Here is a 14,947-nt window from a genome sequence, read left to right as displayed (position 1 = left end):
CTTCAGACCAGTGTTTATTAAGTCATTTACAGAACCTATCATTGAGCTTTTGCTACCACTGTATGGTCTTTAGATTTATGAGGTGAGCAGTGCTGGGAGGGCAGATCGGTTCAAATGTCTAAAAAGAGTTCCTCCTTGCTTGCTGATTTTAAGTTAAATGGAAAAAAAAAAATTGCATTTCAGTAACTCCATCCAAGTGATATCTATATTTCATATCTGATGAGAATATTGGTTTATTTTTGCAATGCGTGCAATGAAATCAAGATCAGCAAACTTCCAAAAATGTCCATTTATATTTTAGATTACTTTCTGATATTACCCCAAAATCAAATACAGCAAAGGTAGACACAAAAAGCTGGAGTAACTCAGCGGGACAGGCAGCATCTCTGAAGAGAAGGAACGGGTGACATTTCGGGACATGTCGAGACACTTCTTCAGACCCGATCCGAAAAGTCACCCATTCCTTCTCTCCAGAGATGCTGCCCTCCAGCTTTTTGTGTCTATCTTCAGGTTAAACCAGCATCTGCATTTCCTTCCCACACATCTAAGATAGCAACTTTTATTATACTACCATTATCCTATAATTCTATTCCACTTTAATAAAGTAACCCAGTATATTTTCAAAAGGGATCACTTACCTCGGGAAATAGAGCCTTTTCTTCTCCAGGTATAAATTAAGGCCTTTCTGGATATCCTCCAAGAGAATATTAGCCTCCAACAATCTTTCCAACATATTTGGCTGAGCTGTAGCTTGCAAGATATGAGTATCTTTTACCTTGTAACAAAATTAGCAAATTGCATTAGAAAACATGCCTTGTACAACATCTCATTGACTTAAGTTATTTTAGAGATACTGCGCGGAAACAGGCCCTTAAGCCCACCGAGTCCACGCCGACCAGCGACCACCCCGTACACTAGCACTACCATGAACACTGGGGAGAAGTTACATTTTTTACTGAAGCCAATTAACCTGCAAACCTGGACGTCTTTGGAGTGTGGGAGGAAGCCAGAGCACCTGGAGAAAACCCACGCGGTCACAGGGAGAACATACAAATTCCTTACAGACAGCATCCAAAGTCAGGATCAAACCCAGGTCTCCAGTGATGTAAGGAAGTAACTCTACCACTGTGCCACCGTGCCACGCCCAAATATTAGAGCCATTGACAACATTAAGACATATACTCAGAATACAGTATTAAATTAAGGCCAGGGAGAAAGATATCAAAGGATGAGTGAAATTGCTCCCCTTCATTGCAATTCCCAATTCAGAATTAGCAAAGTTTGACAAAACTACAGGAGCAGAACCAGGGAACAAAATTTAAAAGGAAACAAGCAGAAAATAATTTCTGAAAATAGGGAAAACCAAATAAATATTAAAAGTTCAACGCATTTTGATTAGGCATGGCAGCAATTCCGCACCTGCAACTCAACATTAATGTAGACAGATACAAGAAAGCCAAGCATTGCTTTGAAAGCTTTCCCCAACTTCCTAAGTTTTTGGGATGCTATAGGAAATACATAGTGTAGAAAGGAACTGCAGATGCTGATTTAAACCGAAGATAGACACAAAATGCTGGAGTAACTCAACGGGACAGGCAGCATCTCTGGATAGAAGGAATGGGTGACGTTTTGGGTCGAGACACTTCTTCAGACAAATACATAGTATTTGCTTCACCGCCTGAAATCAATATCAAATTTTGGATTGAAGAGATGGATGATTAACTTACTGCTTCAGACATTATGTCTTTCCAGTAGCCATCTACAATACCGAACTTCCGACCTTCTTCTGGCATTTGAGCAATGATGTCCTCAGAACTAAAGATAGGCTCCAGGTAAAGCCAGGTGGCCTGGCATTTTAACCAGGCATCAAGAATATTCTGCATCAGGACTAGCTTGTCCTCCCATACCTAGATTTTTGAAAGTTAAACACAGCATAATTGTTACACTGAGTGCTTCTAATACTTTAAAAATAATAAACAACATCTTGTCTATGTTATAAATGCATATAAAATAGTTTTTAAAATATCATATCTACTGAGGAACATGAAATATAGCTCAAAGATAGGCACAAAATGCTGGAGTAACTCAGCGGGACGGGCAGCATCTCTGGGGAGAAGGAATGGGTGACATTTCAGGTCGAGACCCTTCTTCAGACTGACATCAGGGGGGAGGGAGATACATAAATAAGGAAGAGTGAAGGTGTGTAAACAGGGCAACGGGAATGGAGATCCAGGCAAATGTGGAATAGATCGTTGTTAGCGTGGAGAAGGTAACAAGAAAGCAAAGAGATAAAACGTAGTCGGAGACAGTAAGACTGGCCAAAGATCTGGGAAAGGGGAGGGATGAAGAGAGAGGGAAAGCAAGGGTTACTTGAAGTTAGAGAAGTCAATGTCCATATCCCTGGGGTCTAAGCTGCCCAAGTGAAATATAGCTCCTTGTTTCAATATAGGCAAACCATTATAGAGAACAGTAATGTGGTATTAAATGAAGATTAAAAAATAAGGGCCAATGTCAGGTATCTTATATATTTAATCTTCCCAAACAAATTATTTCAAATTGCATTGTAGATGGAAATCTAAATATAAAGGTGTTTTTTTATTTCATTTAATGTACATCATTCTTTTTGGAGGGGAGGGAAACTAAGATTATTACATAGTTAGAAAAGAAAATCAGCGCAAAAGACAGGCATCATTTTCAGTATTGCTGTTTCACAAATCTCCAATGTCTCAAATCCTACCTTACATTCGTTTTCAACCGGTTTAATATATGGTGATCCACGCATGGTCTGTACCTTAATGATGTGATCGTCCAACAATACCTGGATATCATCCACTGCAGACAGAATGCTTACATCCTGAAAACACAGAAGGTTATATTATAGTATCTCATCTATAAAATCCAGCATTTTGTGCAATTCATGTGCTCCATGTTGCATTATTCATCACAAAATGCTTACAGCTTGGAAGGAGAACACTTCGTCCATCAACCCTCCAGCAACTCTTTTTCCACAGTCCAGCAAATTCTTTCCTTTTAGTTACTTATCCAGCTCCCTCGTGAACAGTACCATTTCACTACCATTACTTCTAACAGACCCCAACCACGATGCAGTGAAAGCTTGATGTTTTGCTTCACTTTTGGTTCTTTTGAGCATTAGTTCATTTTTTTGTCCTCGATTCTTTACCCTTCCACCTGAAACAATGGCTTCATTTAGGGATTAACTCCCTTTCCCTTTTCTTTTTGCTTCACTCGAGGGATCTATGCCTCTCTTCTTTCTTTGGCACTTTCCTTCTGAGCTCTCTGTCACCAGCCTAGTTCTCATTTGTGTTAACAACCTGGCGTCTGTCATACCTTCTTGTCTGATCTCTCTTAATGATTATCACTGCGAAGGAGGTTGGTTAATGCAACATGGTAAATACATGATAATTGAGAGGATTTACTAGACACCCGACTGCTCTGAGGCAGGCATAATTTGATATTAGGGGAAATTGTGCAGGATTAATAACCTGAATTTAGTAGAATGACGATGAGGAAACAATTATCTGAGTTGGCTTAGCATGAAATATACCCACCGTATCCCGATACTTTGTAAAGCTGAAGATGCCATCCACCCATTCTGCTTTCATCTTAGCAAGAGCTTTCTCCAGTGAATACTCTTTGCTTGCTGCTACTCCAACCTCTTCCAATCTAGACAAAGGTTGTTATTAAGTCATTTCATTATGCAATATGTGGAGAACTAACCGTTTGTAGCTTTCTACAACAGTTTTTACTTTTACGATTTGCTGAGACAATATCACAACCACAATCACAATACTTTATTAGCCAAGTATGTTTTGCAACATACAAGGAATTTTATTTGCCAAGTCAGTCATACAAATAAAAAGCAACGGAACACACAAAATACATTTTAACTCCTCCACATTCCTCACTGTGATGGAAGGCAAAAAAAAGTTCAAATCTCTTTCCTTGAAGCGAAGATGATGCAAAGGGAGTGGTTTCTTTTTTTTTTTTTTTTTTTTTTTTTATTTAATTTTTTTATTATTGGAGATAGGTACATAATCTATTACATCATTACTGTTACATCATTTTTAAAATTGATAATATTGTCAGTTATTATTACATTGTCTCCAATACTTTTTGCATTTTTCTTCATTTTTTTTTTTATAACTAGATAGAGCTAAAGGGATAGATGAAATAGAGAGAGGGAAGAAGGAAAAAGAAAACTAAAATAAAAAAAAAGGAAGAGGAGTGAAAGAGGTAATTGAAGAAGAATGGAAAAATTTGTTAGAGTTTAAAAACATCATTCGAGATATGTTCGTACATTTCGAAGTATAGCATTTCATCCAATCTTTAGTCCGGGTGCTAGTCAGGTTCCTGTGCTGAACTATTCTGACCCTTTAAGTAATCAATAAAAGGAGACCATGTTCCAACGAATAATTCCTGTTTATCCAACAGGGAAAATCTGATTCTTTCCATGTTTAAGGTCTCCGTCATTTCTATAATCCACATTTTGATTGTGGGGGCCGTAGGGCCTTTCCAAAATTTTAGGATTAATTTTTTTCCTGTTATTAAACTGTAATCGATAAAGTTTCTTTGTGTTATTCTAAGTGTTTGATTTAATTCTAATATTCCGAGTATTATTAAAGGGAGTGGTTTCTGCAGAAGGAGGGGGATGGGAAGTTTCGACAGGTGGTGGGATCACATTGAGGGTGGAAATGTTGAGGAATGAGGTGATGGCTGCAAAAAGTGCTGGGGTATAAGGTGAGGATCAGAGGAGTGCTATGTGCTATCAGAGGAGTAGGTTCTGTGCTAACCAGGTGACCGGAAGTTCCCTGAGCTGAGTAACAGTGCAGAGTGGAGTTTCAGTACCGTGCAGCCCACGGACGATGAAGCCGAGCCTCCAGGAAGCCAGCCCGGCCGCGAGCACAGCCAGCCCGGCCGCGAGCACAGCCAGCCCGGCCGCGAGCACAGCCAGCCCGGCCGCGAGCACAGCCAGCCCGGCCGCGAGCACAGCCAGCCCGGCCGCGAAACACAAGTCAGCCCGGCCGCGAGCACAGCCAGCCCGGCAGCGAAACACAAGTCAGCCCCGGCCGCGAGCACAGCCAGCCCGGCCGCGAAACACAAGTCAGCCCCGGCCGCGAGCACAGCCAGCCCGGCCGCGAGCACAGCCAGCCCGGCCGCGAAACACAAGCCAGCCCGGCCGCGAGCACAGCCAGCCCGGCCGCGAAACACAAGTCAGCCCCGGCCGCGAGCACAGCCAGCCCGGCCGCGAGCACAGCCAGCCCCAGCCGTGAAGCCAGCAAGCTAGCAGGCCAGCAAAGCAGCAGAAGCCAGCCCGTGAAGCCAGTAAAGCCCGTAAGGACAGCCCAAGAGGTCGCCGAGAAGTCCCAGACTACCTCTATCAAGTCCCCCCTTAACCTTCTGCGCTCCAAAGAATAAAGCCCTAACTTGCAAGGGAGCAGTGGACCAGACAGGAAGAGCGGAAGGAATTACCACTAGACAGCCAAAACAGTAGGTAATTTACGGCTGGGGTGAGTACTTTCCCATTTATAGGAGGTAGGATTATATAAATAAGGGGTGTATCAATACAGTAGGAGATTCTTAAATAGGACCAGTTAATTACTTATATAAGATGGGCGGTCAGGAGATGTGCCAATACTGCGAGATGTGGGAATTTGTCGACACCATTGATGTAGAAGATCCCTACAGCTGCAGTAAGTGTTTGAGGCTAGAGGAACTCCAGCTCCGCATTGATGAGCTGGAGACCCAACTTCATACGCTGCGGTACATCAGGGAGGGGGAGTATTACCTGGATGTTTTGTGCCAGGGGATGGTCACACCGACCAGTTTAACTAATTCAGTAGGCAGTGAGCAAGGAAAGGAAGGTGTGGCCATAAGCGAGGCAGGTAGGGGGAACCAGGAGGAGATGCGGCAGGAGCCACAGCCCTTGTCCCTGACGAGCATGACCGAGGCTCTTACTCAATGTAAGGACGGGATCAGGGGCTGTGGGAGGGATGAGCAACCTGGCTGCAGCACCGTGGATCAGGAGGCCATTCAAGAGGGGGGAGTTAGAAGAAATGCCGTAGTGATAGGGGATAGTATTATTCGGGGGGTAGATAAGGTTCTCTGCGGCCAGCAGAACATGTCCCGAAGGCTGTGTTGCCTACCCGGTGCTAGGGTTAAGGATATCTCTGCGATGCTGGAGAGAAATTTGCAGAGGGAGGGGGAGGATCCAGTGGTCGTGGTCCATGTGGGGACCAATGACATAGGAAGGACGAGGAAGGAGGATCTGCTGAAGGAGTTTGAGCAGTTAGGGAATAAATTAAAAAGCAGAACCTCGAGGGTACTGATCTCCGGATTGCTACCTGAGCCACGGGCCAAATCGGCGAGGGTACGTAAAATTAAGAAGCTAAATGCGTGGCTCAAAGACTGGTGTGGGAATAATGGGTTTGGTTTCTTGGGCCACTGGCACCAGTACTGGGACAGGGGGGATCTGTTCTGTAAGGACGGACTTCACCTGAACGGTGCTGGGACTGGGGTCCTGGCAAATCATATAACTAGGGCAGTAGAGAGGTCTTTAAACTAAGTAGCGGGGGGGAGGTATCAAGGGGGGTAATAACGGCAGGGGTAGAGGAAATAGAGCAGGGTATCAGTGGGGAAGCGGAAAGTCAAAATGTGACAGGAGACAGAATGTGTGAAGATAAAGCTTTAGATGTAAAAGGGGCAAAAACGGAAAGGAAGGGTAGTAAAAATCATCTGAAAGTGCTTTATCTAAATGCACGGAGTATTCGTAATAAGATAAATGAATTAACGGTGCAATTAAGTATATATAGTTATGATATCGTGGCCATTACGGAGACATGGCTGCAAGGGGATCAGGACTGGGAGTTAAATATAGAGGGGTACTCGACAATTAGGAAAGATAGACAAGAATTAAAGGGAGGAGGGGTGGCCCTTTTAATAAGGGAGGGAATAACGGCAATAGAGAGGAAGGATATTGCGTTGAAGGATCAGGATAGTGAAACAGCTTGGGTACAGATAGAGAATAATAAGGGGAAAAAAACACTAGTGGGTGTAATTTATAGACCTCCAAATAGCTGTGACACTGTTAGTCAGAACATAAATCTGCAAATAATTGACGCATGTAAAAAGGGAACTGCTGTAATCATGGGGGACTTCAATTTTCATATTAATTGGGCAAACCAAACTGGGCAGGGTAGACTAGAGGAAGAGTTTATAGAATGCATTAGAGACGGGTTCCTAGAACAGTATGTCACAGAACCGACAAGGGGGGAGGCAATCTTGGATCTGGTCCTGTGTAATGAAGCAGGATTAATTAAAAATGTCATAGTTAGGGACTCGTTGGGAACAAGTGACCACAATATGGTCGAATTCCATATTCAAATAGAAGGGGAGCAGGTTGAAACTCAGGCTAGGGTGCTTAGTCTAAATAAGGGGGATTATGAAGGTATGAGGACTGAGCTGATCAAAGTTGACTGGGATAGCAGACTCAAGAATAAGACGGTACATGAGCAGTGGTGTACGTTTAAGGGTATACTGTATAACCTTCAAGAAAAATTTATTCCTATGAAGAAAAAAAGGGGTAAGGGTAAGAACAGTCAGCCATGGCTCAGTAAAACTATAAAGGATAGTATTCGGCTGAAGGCAAGGGCATATAAGGTAGCCAGAGATAGTGGGAGGGTAGAGGATTGGGAGCATTTAAAGGTCAGCAAAAAATAACTAAGAGATTAATTAAGACGGGGAAAATAGACTATGAAAGGAATTTAGCGAACAACATAAAAACTAATAGTAAGAGTTTTTATAGCTATATAAAAAGAAAAAGGGTGGCTAAGGTGAACGTTGGTCCATTGGAGGGTGAGACTGGAGAGTTGTTGGTGGGGAACATGGAAATGGCAAAGGCATTAAACGAGTATTTTGTATCAGTCTTCACCATAGAAGACACAAAAAATATTCCAACGCTGGATAAACAGGGGGCGGTAGGAATGGAGGAGCTAAATACTATTAAGATCACCAAGGAGGTGGTATTAGGGAAATTAATGAGACTGAAGGAGGATAAATCCCCTGGGCCTGATGGATTACATCCAAGGGTCTTGAGGGAGATAGCGGTGGGGATTGTGGATGCATTGGTGATAATTTTCCAAAACTCCCTGGAGGCAGGAACGGTCCCAGTGGATTGGAAAATGGCCAATGTAACACCTATATTTAAAAAAGGAAGTAAACAGAAGGCGGGTAACTATAGACCGGTTAGTCTAACATCGGTGGTGGGTAAAATGTTAGAGACAATTATTAAAGAAACACTAACGGGGCACTTGGATAAACATGACTTCATCGGACAGAACCAGCATGGTTTTGTGAAGGGGAAGTCCTGTTTAACGAATCTGCTCGAATTCTTTGAGGAAGTAACAACCCGGGTGGATAAAGGGGAACCGGTGGATGTGGTATACTTGGACTTCCAAAAGGCTTTTGACAAGGTGCCACATAAGAGACTATTGCTAAAAATAAAAAATTATGGGATTGGGGGTAATATATTAGCATGGGTAGAGGATTGGCTAACAAATAGGAAGCAGAGTGTGGGGATAAATGGTTCATACTCGGGATGGCAACCGGTAACTAGCGGGGTTCCGCAAGGGTCGGTGCTGGGACCCCAGTTGTTCACAATTTATATAAATGATTTGGAGGAGGGAACCAAGTGTAATATATCAAAATTTGCGGACGATACAAAAATGGGAGGAAAAGTAGGGGATGAGGAGGATAGGAAGAGTCTGCAAAAGGATATAGATAAGCTAGGTGAGTGGGCAACAACTTGGCAGATGAAATTTAATACTAATAAATGTGAAGTCATTCACTTTGGGAAAAAAAATGATAGGGCAAGTTATTTTCTAAATGAGGAGGAGCTGCGTTGTAATGCAACGCAAAGGGATCTAGGGGTATTAGTACATGAATCACTGAAAGTTAGTATGCAGGTGCAGCAAGCAATCAGGAAGGCCAATGGAGTTTTGGCCTTTATTGCTAGGGGGATTGAGTATAAAAACACGGAGGTCTTGCTGCAGCTGTACACAGTATTAGTGAGACCACATTTGGAATACTGTGTACAGTTCTGGGGTCCATACTTAAGAAAGGATGTACTAGCCCTGGAGGCAGTGCAGCGAAGGTTTACAAGATTAATTCCTGCAATGAGGGGATTGACATATGAGGAAAGGTTAAGTAGGCTGGAACTCTACTCTTTGGAGTTTAGAAGAATGAGAGGCGATCTCATTGAAACATATAAGATCGTGAGGGGCCTTGATCGTGTGGATGCACCGAGGATGTTCCCAATGATCGGGGAAACTAGAACTAGGGGACATAGTTGCAGAATAAGGGGGGGTTCTTTTAAAACTGAGATGAGGAAGAACTTCTTCACCCAGAGGGTGGTTAATTTATGGAATTCACTGCCCCAGGGAGCAGTGGAAGCAGAAACTTTAAATATATTTAAGACTAAAATAGATGGTTTTTTAGCTGCCAAGGGGATAAGGGGCTACGGGGAGAGGGCAGGGATATGGACCTAGGTATGGTTAGTATAGTAAGACCTGAGTGATCTCCTGGACAAGTGTCGATCGCCTGGATTGGGGTCGGAGAGGAATTTCCCGGATTTTTTTTCCCGAATTGGACCTGGGTTTTTATCCGGTTTTTTGCCTCCCCCAGGAGATCACGAGGTTCTTGGGGTGGAGAGGGGTGATAGCGGTAAAAAGGGGAGGGTAGTGTCTTGTGTTCTGTGTCTTGTGTCTACTGTTTGTGGGTAAGTGTGTCTGTTTAGTGTTCAGCCATGAGCGAATGGCGGTGCGGGCTCGACTGACCTGGTGGTCTACTCTCGCACCTACTTTCTATGATTCTATGATTCTTGTTCCAACTGCTTTGGAACATTACCTTAAATGCCTTAAAACCTTATTTGTTGATATAAGAATATGAAATATCTTTCATATTTTGCATGAACTGTTACAAAGAAACATAAATCCGACATACTTTAAAAAAAATGCTCGTCTCGCTTTTAATTAACCCAAGATTCAGCTAAAAGACCGATATCACTAACTGACTGAAGGAAGCACAACAATGTCTCCAATACCATGAACCGGTCTCAGGGCTCCTCTCTACCCTTTCTCCAATGGTTCCGCCTTACATCTTTGTAACCAGGACTGGACACAACACCTAGCAGTGTGGAAAAGGGTCCCAACCCGAAATGTCACATCCATGTTCTCCGAAGATGATGCCCAACCCGCTGAGTTACTCCAACACTTTGTGCCTTTTTTGTAAACCAGCATCTGCAGTTCATTGTGTCTCCACAATACTCCATGTTTGATATTGCACTTTAAACATGAATTGCTTCACGCTGATCGTTCTTTCCATTGCAATATTTGTTTTACTATTTTGATAATAATTAGGCATGTTAAAACTTGCATCCATCAACAATTGGTTTGGGCTTTATTATTCATTATTTCAATGCTATTCATGAAGTATTCACGTTACATTTGTTCCGTTGCTGATGGGGTGCTAAACACAAGACACCCAATGTTGAACAACATGGGTCACTCCATTCAGAATACCCACTCCTTAAACAATCCTTCAGCCAAGTAAAAACAATATCGAGATTTTTTTTTAATACTGATGATTCAAATTTGAGACACAGCATGTGTGTAGAATTCTGATAAAGGGATTTCAGCACACTCACAAATAAAAGTTGCATGCCGGATTCCAAGCTACAAACTCATAATATTATATAGCTGAAGTTCATTTCTCTTGTTGTGCATAATATTCCCCCAGAAATTTATTAACTGGTTAATAAAAGGAATAAAATTGAAGAGAAAATTGAATTGCATTTGCCAATTGATTACAATATTGACAGAAATGTGTAATATAGCTAACGCGAAATCATTACAAATCTGATTTTGTATTTTATGTGTGGAGAATACAGTGCAAAGATAACCAGAAGAAATGCCGGGATTGATCATCGAATTTGCAAAGAAATGGTTGAAGTTTGAACCTTTCATCTAGAAACTATAAAAATCCTCAAGCTCAGTGATGCTGGATATCAGACGTCGTGTCACACCGTGAATATCACATACCACCAGCAACATCATAGGGGGTTATTAGTAGAGATTAAACAGTCAATTACTCTGTGCAGGTCCCCTGGTCTGTTCACGCATGAATAGACTACTCTCGGATCAGTATGGGAGCCACAATGGTGGGGAAGTTATGCAAGATCACTCTTTTAAGGGGAACTGTGCAGTTCATGAGAAAATAGCTGAAAAAGAAATTCAAAAGCAAGTGTATGGACTGCTTACTTATCAAGGAACTTTTCAAGTCCAATTTCTAGCATTTCCTGCAAGGTGGTCTCTTCATGGGGTTTCACTTCAAATCCAACAATTGCACTGATCTGTAAACAACACATAAATCAGCACAAATTATATGTTGTCGAGATTTATAAAAGACCTTTCCACCTTATTCATTTCCCTTATGGTTTACTGCAGAGTAACGGGTGGCTAATTGCTCAAGGAACAACTAGTTTATATAAAAATGTTTGCACTACAAAGGTGAAATGCTTTCGAGCCACCCATCTCACCAGTCAATGTTTTTTTCTGCAATCCTTCAGCAACACCAATCTTAGGGCAGGTATAATTATTGGCCTGAATTTAAGGTTAAAATGTAGGCAAAAGTTGCTTCCAGCGTATTTGTCAACTATGCTCCGATACTCATCAAGTTCCAACTGGAGCAATAGCGTATAGAGATTCTCAACCACTCATCATCAAGATTGTTTCTGGGTTTTTTTCACATCTGAAACACTGGCCTAAAGTCTACCATTAGTCATCCGTACTTACCAGTTACTACTGAACAAAGCTCATATTTCTCTTGTGCAGATTCCCCAGCGGGAATTTAGAGTTTAGAACTGCCATGAACTTCAGTGATGGAGCCCTACAAATCAATAGACCCTTTCACAATGAAATAGATTTACTTGTGGAGTACAAAAATAGATGTCAAAGCAAACAAACAGCTGGCTATGTATCATCTCCTTGTTTAGATAACTGACAAAACTCAAATATTTGAAACTTCTAAGAATCCAGACAATCAAAAACATTCATGATTTTAAATCCAGGGTTGGATGCATTAGGATTAGCAGAGATAGAACATCATGCGTAATCTGGGACTTTACGGGGATTATGCCAACAGTAACTTGGGAATATATCAACACAAACATGCAGTACATGCCTCAATCGTTCCAGGTAAATTAGAAGGCGTGGCCTAATCCATTGTCAACATTTTGGAGGTATGCACGTATGCACAAGTAGAAGGGTGTGCTATTTAGCTCCAGCACTTATTTCATTATGGTGAAGACCTTTGCATTGTTCATAAATTCATGTGATAGGAGCAGAATTAGGCTATTCGGTCCATCAAGTCTACATCACCATTCAATCATGGGTGATCTATCTTTCCCTCTTAACCCCATTCTCCTGCTTTCTCCCCATAACCTCTAACACCACAGCTTTCCATGGCAATGAATTCCACAGATTCACCACCCTCTGACTAAAGAAATTCCTCCTCATCTCCTTTCTAAAGGAAAGTCCTTTGATTCTGAGGCTGTGGCCTCTGGTCCTAGACTCTCCCACTAGTGGAAACATCCTCTCGAAATACACTCGATCCAGGCCTTTCACTATGCAGTAAATTTAAATGTGGTTCCCCCCCCCATCCTTCTAAACTCCAGCGAGTAGAGGCCTATTGCCGTCAAACGCTAATCATATGTTAACTCCATCATTCCTCTGATAATTCCTGTAAACCTCATCTGACCTTCTCCAGCACATGCACATCCTTCCTCAGATATGGGGCCCAAAATTGCTCACAATACTCCAAATGCGGTCTGTCCAGAGGATTAGTCAGAGGGTGGTGAATCTGTGGAAATCTTTGTCACAAAAGACTGTGGAGGCCAAGTCAGTGGATATTTTTAAGGCAGAGATAGATAGATTCTTGATTAGTACAGGTGTCAAGGGTTATGCGGAGAAGGCAGGAGAATAGGGTCAGGAGAGATATAGATCAGCCATGGTTGAATGGCAGAGTAGACTTGATGGGCCAAATGGCCTAATTATACTCCTATCCCTTATGACTTTATGATCTTATGACCAGCACCTGTGAAGGGCTTAGCCACGATAGATTAATCTAATATTTTCACTGTATTTCCCATTGGGGACAGTGGCAAATGTAAATATAAATTTTGATCGAAAGTCTGAGGCTCATCACGAACAGAAAACTCTGCCCCTTAGTTTTTTTTTATTCCATTCAGCAGTATTTCTATCAGCAGCAGACTTGATTTCAACCATGATTAGGTAAGACTTCACACACGGTCAATTTGTCAATCAATTTAAATTTCACAAATTAATTGATAACTAATTAATGACCCATTGTACTTGTCGCTCAATTTTCTTATATACTAATTTCATTCAGGAAATCAAATTCCATGTATGTTTACATACTTGGCTAATAAATTAATTACAATGATGAAAGTTGATTCTATCTCCAGTTTATGGTGAATTGCAGTTCTACCGAGTAGAGGCATGTACAAGAACACCCGACACTGTTCACTGTCCTTTTCTCAATGCATTAATTTATCAAACTTTACCTCTTCCCAGTGTCTCTCCTTGATGCCGGGATTGCAAATAGTTGAGATAATAGGTAGATGTGGCTTGAATTTCTCAATTTTAAATTTTGCATTCTCTGCTACACGTTTAGGTCCAGAAATATCTGCGAACGTCTTTGTCAATTTGTACATTGTTCTCCACATATTTGAAACTTCGTTTGTAATCTCTTCAGCATCTAGACCTTGGAAGGGTCCTAAAAATAATGGAAAAATATGGAAGCATTTTTATATATTTATATATACACAAATATATAAATACATATCTTTGTGCACTTCCGAAGAAACTAGGTTTTAATAATTCTCCTCCAAGATGTGACTTCACTGAAGTAAATTTTGTTTCTCATATTCTCTCCTCATGTGAACTCCTCTGTCCTCACCCTCCCCCAGCTCTCACCCCCAAACCCCCAGCCCATGCCCCATGCAACTGCTGATCTCACCCATGATTGACTTGGGACCGACTAGCCATCCTCTTCTTCGCTACTTCCCCCCCCCACCCAAAAGGGGCCACTTTCCCACACCTCCCAAATCTGATCACTTAAACTACCAACACATCTAAACTCAGCAACTCTTCCCCAAATTCCTTTCCCTCACCGGTCACCCCTCCCCCCATCACGACTTTGATTTACAGCCACCTTCTAGAAAGTGCAAAGAAGCAATTTCCAGACTACACACAGAATAGTGCATAATGGATGGTCTGTAACAAGGCCTTCCTGTACTTGTCATTTTCAAGTCTGTGACTGAAACAGTCACTGGTAGCTTCCATGGTGGCTTATTGCATTTTAAGGCGCACATCAGTTTCTAAGCACTCCTCATTTTAGGATCCTGAATGTTTCTTACTCAATTATCTTTTGAAACTCACCATTTAGCCATGTTTCTGATTTGGTATAAAAGTTATATGCAGTGTTCCACAGTTGTTCATAAGGTTGCTTCTGTGCCACCGTGGCCATTAACTGTGGGAAATGGGACACCTGATGCCCCAACAACTCCTCTTCTCTATTTATAGTCTTTAAAAAGAGAAAATGAGATTCATGATGGACATAGCTGGTATCAGAACTTAAAAAAGGCATATTAATGGGTAGAATGCAATGCATTTGAGTAATTCAGCAGGTCAGGCAGCATCTCTGGAGGACATGGATAGGCAATGTTTTGGGTTGGGACCTTTGGTCTCGACACTAATGGGTACATTTTGATCTCAAGGTTTCATTGGTGTATAAATTTAGCAATACTCTACTTACGAATAGTTCCATTATTTCCGTCAACATCCAGAACTGG

At 41.9% G+C, this 14,947-nt stretch overlaps 1 protein-coding gene across 1 annotated transcript in view; it reads right to left on the bottom strand.

Moving 5' to 3' along the window:
* dnah3 (dynein axonemal heavy chain 3) overlaps positions 1–14,947 on the bottom strand; it is a 157,656-nt gene that overhangs the window by 92,726 nt on the left and 49,983 nt on the right. The window contains exons 17-23 of the mRNA XM_055651884.1: positions 14,535–14,679; positions 13,658–13,869; positions 11,334–11,425; positions 3,570–3,684; positions 2,738–2,854; positions 1,728–1,907; positions 639–775 (exon numbers count right to left, since the gene is read on the bottom strand). Of these exons, the coding sequence (XP_055507859.1) occupies positions 639–775; positions 1,728–1,907; positions 2,738–2,854; positions 3,570–3,684; positions 11,334–11,425; positions 13,658–13,869; positions 14,535–14,679 (998 nt within the window). The remainder of the gene's footprint in view (positions 1–638; positions 776–1,727; positions 1,908–2,737; positions 2,855–3,569; positions 3,685–11,333; positions 11,426–13,657; positions 13,870–14,534; positions 14,680–14,947) is intronic.

This window comes from Leucoraja erinacea, chromosome 20 (assembly GCF_028641065.1).
Source record: "Leucoraja erinacea ecotype New England chromosome 20, Leri_hhj_1, whole genome shotgun sequence".
Classification (NCBI taxonomy): Eukaryota; Metazoa; Chordata; class Chondrichthyes; order Rajiformes; family Rajidae; genus Leucoraja; species Leucoraja erinaceus.
The sequence above is the reverse complement of the archived record's forward strand: the minus strand, read 5'-3'. Positions and strand labels throughout refer to the sequence as shown.